Raw genomic sequence first — 6,539 nt, 5'->3', positions numbered from 1 at the left:
AGGTAGATAGATAGGTAGATAGATAGGTATATAAATAGATAGATAGATAAATACACAATTCAATGCTTCTAAAAAACAAACAGTTTGTTTACATTTATCGTAATTTTATTTATATATATATGTTTGTGTGTGTGCTTGTATGTATTATGTTTATGTATATATGTGCCTGTGTTTGTCTTTTCATGTGTATAAATAGATAGATGGATAGATAGATAGATAGATAGATTGGTTGGTAGATAAATAGGATTTACATGCTATCAGCAAAACCCTAATCAATTTTGGAAATATTATTACAGATGTTTTTATGATAGCAGTTTCTTCCAATATTCAATTGCATAGACTCTTTCATAACTCAGATCACTCCAAATATAATAATTCCTTTTGATTCATAAAAATATTTGTATCAAATTATGCCTCCATGTATATGTGTGCATGTGTATGTGTATGAATATTTTTCAATTTTTATTAACAAGTTTGCATAATAATTTGAGAGAAAGAGCTGAACGTTTACCTGGACATGTGAAAAAAAATAGCTGCCTATATTTACTATGGAAAATTTTTATAAGATCTTAAATATTATATTAATTATTAATTAAAGAAGTTTGTGTGCATGCATATTAATGTGTGTGCATGTGTGTGTGTGTGTTTGCTTAATTTTACTGTCAAAAAAATATATGCGGTGTTCATTTAGAATTAACTAAATACAAAATTTAATGTTAGAGCTCAGTTCTGCACATTCATGCATAAATATCTCCTTAATACAGTTCTATATTTAAGAAATGAGGAATTATTTACATTATTTACATTATTTTCATTTGACAGAAATTTGTCCTCATCTTGTTTGTTGTTAACATGTTTCGGCTGATATACTCCAGCCTTCATCAGGTGTCTTGGGGAAATTTTGAACCTGGGTTCTCATTCCTAAGGTATTTTTCGATGCTATTATTATTATTATTACTTTTATTCAGGTCACTAGCTGGAATTAAAATTGGAATCTTGGGGTTAGTAGCCCGCACTCTTAGCCACTATAACCATGGGCATATGGCATAGTGGTTAAGAGCATTGCTACTAACCTCAAGATTCCGAGTTCGATTCCAGGCAGTAACCTGAATAATAATAATAATAGTAATAATAATAACATCGAAAAAATACCTTAGGAATGAGAACCCAGGTTCAAAATTTCCCCAAGACACCAAAACGTTGTGTTAACAACAAACAAGATGAGGACAAATATCTGTCAAATGTAAATAATGTAAATATCTCCTTATTTTTTAGTTTTCCTTAATACACACAGAAGGGCATGCACATTCATAAATACACACACACACATCATTTAATGTACACTGTATTAAAATAAAATTTACTAATAATCTCTCGCTACTGAGATTTATGGTTAAGTGAATTGTTATAAATATTCTACCAGTCTTATGTCCAGACTGACCAGATCAAGCCTCTCGCACCTACCCGACAATATCATTCTAAAAACAAACGACGACACCATTGAAATCTTGAAGCTATGAGATAATGCATGGTTAATTCTAAACAATGTGAATAGGTAAGAATTACATTTCGTCATTATCATCTTATCATTTAATGTCTGCTTCCCACTGGAATTGGTAAGCCGGAGAGCTGCACCAGGTTCCAGTCTGATTTAGCATGGTCTTTATGACTGGATGCCATTCCTAACGCCGACCACTCCAAGAGTGTAATGGGTGCATTTTACATGCCGCCAGCATGGGATATGAATGCTTAATGGTTAAATGTATGAATTCGCTTTGATCTTTATGGAGAATGTTTCTGATGAAAAACTTAAGAATCTGAAGACATCAAACATTCTGAAAAGATAAATGTTTTCCATACTTTTTTTTTTTTAAAGTCAAAACAACACAAGTGATAAGAAATAATACACTTTGATGGTTTGTTCTTTCATCTTGTATTTTAGTATTTTGGTGTTAAAATTATTTCTTCAGGAAATTTTTAAAGATATGGTGCTATGAGCTGACTTACTTGTTGGGGGTTGTGTATACACTCATGACAGAACAGGGAAGTAAGTTCACAATTCTACATCCTGACCTTGAGATATTGAAATACAAGGTAGAAAAGTACTCCCCATCACCTTGTGTTATTTCTTATAATTCGTATTGTTTTGGCTGTGGAAAGAAAACGCAAAAAACAAAAAGAAAACATCTGTGTAACAGCTGGATACTTAGATACCATGAATGAACCACCACAGTTTCACTTGGTCAGTCTATTAATTGACCAGTCAGCATGAGGCTGTGGTGTGATATGGTTTACGTGAATGTTCTAGAAAGTGCCCTGTTCATCATTGTCCAGTGCTTTAAATCCAGGTTCTGTCCCTGTTAAAGGGAGTGGCCAGATCTACCTCAGTACTAAGGTAACCAAGGTTGGCAGGTGCAGCCGACCCCAACCTTTGGGCTGGTTGGTTGGTTGGTTGGTGCCCATTCTCCTTTGCTATCATTAGGCCTTTTTGGAGCTGGATTTTCTACAGGGAGTATGCCCTTGCTTACCCTCCAATCTCAATTTCTAGACATGAGTAATCCTGAGACCAAGGCCTATACCACTTTAAGAAATGTAGTGGAAAACTAACTCAGGAAGGCAGGGGTGCTACTCCCTGAGACCCCTTTTGGAGACCCCTACCTTATAAAAACCATTCTGGAACTTTGGCTCATCACAGAGTGTTCATGACAGCTGACTGATTTGCACATCCCATATCTTGCCATGGCAGACAGTTCTGAGAATTTACACAGACAATTCCAGGTTCTTGGATAGATCAATCAGAAGATTTACACAATGTCTTATAAATACCTTCTATAGATACAGGGTAGTTTTTCTCTCAATCCCATTTAACTATTATTAATCCTTTCTACTAAAGGCACAAGGCTTGAAATCTGTGAGGAGGGGACTTGTAGATTACATCAATCCCAGTACTCCACTGGTACTAATCTTATTGACCCTGAAAAGTCGAAAAGCAAAGTTGACTTCAGCAGAATTTGAACTCAGAACATTGTGACCAACAAAATACCTCTTGGCATTTTATCCAATGTTCCAGCTTGCCACCTTAGAGAATTAATAATGTTCCTTGAAAATGGCACACTGCCTGTTACAAAGACAAGGGTTCCAGATGATCCGATTAATGGAATAGCCTGCTTGTGAAATTAACGCGCAAATGGCTGAGTATTCCACAGACACATGTACCGTTAATGTAGTTCTCAGGGAGTTTCAGAATGACACAGAGTGTGACAAGGCTGGCCCTTTGAAATACGGGTATTGCACATTTTTGCCAGTTGAATGGACTGGAGCCACATGAAATAAAGTGTTTTGCTCAAGGATACAACGTGTCACCACGAATTGAACTCATGACCTTAAGATCATAATCTGAATACCTTAACCACTAAGCCACATACCTTCACACTCATTGGAAACAGCCAACAGCAAATGTCATTATGTTTGACAATGAATATCAAGTTAAATCTTTGTGTGTTTGCTTTAGTCATCATTATCACAGCCAATAATGACAACCACATGTTCATTATACAACGCTAACAAAGCCATTCACTTTGGTAATGGCAATGTCTAATTCTGATCCTCATTGACCTGATCAACTCAAGCAACAAACCCTTCGTAACATCTGTATCAGCCAATGCTTCAAGCAAACTACACAACTTTGAAAAGAGTCAATATCATAGTTTAAGTCATAATTAACATAAATTAATAACATGCTTAACATAATCTATGATATACTTAACAATTTATCTTTCTAGGTTACCATACTGATATTATAGCACAACTTTCTGTTGTCTTCTGTTGCTGATACAATTAGACTGCATCACCTTATTTTTAACTTAATTGTAATGAATGTGCTGAAAGATCAGAGAGAGAAAAAAAATGATAGATTACATTAAAACATACACACACTCACAAAATAAAAAGAAATGATAGACAAGTAGTGGGAAAAAAATTAGCAATGGTGCAAAAGAAAAATATTAAAGAAATAATTGAATGTGTTAAATTAGTGACACATGTCAAAGACAGAAAATAATTGACAATTCTATTAACATAGACACACATTAAGTATTAAATAAATATATTTTCTCAGCAAATGACAGGAAAAGGAACTAAAGATTTTCTGTGAAGTCTGTGAATGTTTTTATTGATGCACAGACATGGCTGTGTGGTTAAGAAGCTTACTTCCTAACCATGAAGTTTTATGTTCAATCTCCCTGTGTGTCACCTTGGGCAAGTGTCTTCTGATATAGTCCCCCAAGGCCTTATGATTGAATTTGGTAGACTGTAGACAGAAAGTGTCCACATACTATGAATCCACAAACAGCTTCCAACTTTACAAGAATGAAAGGCAAGATAAAAGGAATTCACAGTTTAGCATAACATAGGTGCATTCTCATCATCAGCTGCCCAATCAGATATCATTCTGGTTTCAACACCTGAGCGAAACCATTCATTGACCTTCATATACTAATAACTGTTTGGTTTGTTTATGTTTAGCTTTCTATAAGAGCAAAATCTGTGGCATAGGAGTGGTGGTGCATTTCTGAGATTGTATTTTATTGTCACATGGTCTCCTTGTTGCCAACCATTACTTGTTTTACAAATAAAGTATTTTTCATTCCACTATTCTGAGAGCATGTGGTTAAAAACCCTAATGCTCATTATGAAGAAACAGATGACAACTTTCATGCAAACACGTGTGCATGCGTACATACATACACACACACTCAGATATATGTTCACATACACATGCTCACATACATGCACACACATATATTTAGACACACAAGCACAAAGTCACAAATGCATGCACACGCAGATATTTCACACACATGCTCTCACACATATATTTACACACACATGCACAAAGCTGCAAATACATGCACACACACAATTGTATGTTCGCACACACACATACATGTACAAAGCCACAAATGCATGCACACATACAGACACACAAATGTATATTCACACACATGTCCATGCACATATATACTTACACACATGCATACACACAAGCAGAAAGCCTCAAATACATGCACACACACACAGATATGCTCACACATACAAGCACGTTCATTTTCAGTCTTTAAAAACACTGTGAAGTCTTACACAATTTACCAAATATGGCACTGAAAAATATCTCTGGTGGCAACATCTTGCCTTGGTGTCCTAAACAGGTGCTTATTTTGGATAATGATTAATCCAGCCCAGCACAATATTTATTTATTTATTTACTTGTTTTAGTTATTTGACTGCGGACATGCTGCAGCACCGCCTTCTGTCGAACAAATAGACCCCTGGACTTATTTTTTGTAAGACGTGTACTTATTCTATTGGTCTCTTTTGCCGAACCGCTAAGTTACGGGGATGCAAACACGCCAATGTTGGTTGTCTAGTGATGGTGGGTGGACAAGTAGAGAGACACACACACACACACATTTATAATGGACTTCTTTCAGTTTCCATCTTTCGAATCCACTCTCAAGGCTTTGGTCAACCCGAGGCTATAGTAGAAGACACTTACCCACATTGCCACACAGTAGAACTGAACCTGGAACCATGTTGTTGGGAAGCAAGCTTTTTACCACACAGCCACACTGCACCTATATAAAAGCTTTCTAACCATGGCCATCTCTTTTTATTTAAAAAAAAATTTATTTTATATTTTGTACATCAAATACTGCTCTGTTTAGAGGATCCTTCATATTTTAAGATGGTGGAATGACATAAGATAGACATTCGGCTACTTTTTCTTGCAGGTCAAATGACTACACGAATGCTCTCTTGTTAACTCATGTTCCTTTTTTTTTCTTTAACCCTTCAGCATTTAAACTGGCTATATCTGACCAAAATATTCTGCCAATTGTATGTTCAAACTGACCAGATCTGCCCCCTCACACTTACCCTACAATGTCATTATAAAAATAAACATTCACATCATTAAAATCTCACAGCTACAAGATAATGCATTATTAATTGAAAACAATGTGAATAAATAAACGTTACATTTGACAGAATAATCTGAATGCTAAATGAATAAACTAATTTTCTATTGATTGAATGAAGGAATAAGACTCTTTATATGTCTAATATATTTCTTTGTTTTGTCTGTTTTGCAGGAACTAACTCTCGCCGTCGACGTATCTCTGATGTACATTTTATTGAATCACCAAACAATGTCACAAGTTATGTAGGTCAAACTACCGTACTTGAGTGTAATGTGAAAAACTTAAGAGGAAAACAAGTAAGTAATAATAATAATAATAACAATAATATATCATACTAATAGTTATTGCCAAGCTAACATGGCAGTCCAGGAAAATAGGATGAATGCTGCCTTTGATTAGTTCCAAGAGGACGTCACCTCTAGCTAGCTATGTGACACATGAATCTGTGTCCATTACTACCTTCAAACAGGTTTGTGTGTCACATAACTAGGTAGAGTCGATGGCCTCTTGGAGCTAATCAATGGCAGCATTCGTCCTATTTTCCTGGACTGCCATGTTAGC

General features: G+C 35.4%; 1 protein-coding gene across 1 annotated transcript in view; it reads left to right on the top strand.

Annotated features, from left to right (window-relative positions):
- Positions 1-6,539, top strand: part of LOC106883766 (zwei Ig domain protein zig-8) — a 319,834-nt gene that overhangs the window by 57,762 nt on the left and 255,533 nt on the right. The window contains exon 2 of the mRNA XM_052972020.1: positions 6,150-6,274. Within this exon, the coding sequence (XP_052827980.1) occupies positions 6,150-6,274 (125 nt within the window). The remainder of the gene's footprint in view (positions 1-6,149; positions 6,275-6,539) is intronic.

Source organism: Octopus bimaculoides, chromosome 12, assembly GCF_001194135.2.
Source record: "Octopus bimaculoides isolate UCB-OBI-ISO-001 chromosome 12, ASM119413v2, whole genome shotgun sequence".
NCBI lineage: Eukaryota > Metazoa > Mollusca > Cephalopoda > Octopoda > Octopodidae > Octopus > Octopus bimaculoides.
The sequence above is the reverse complement of the archived record's forward strand: the minus strand, read 5'-3'. Positions and strand labels throughout refer to the sequence as shown.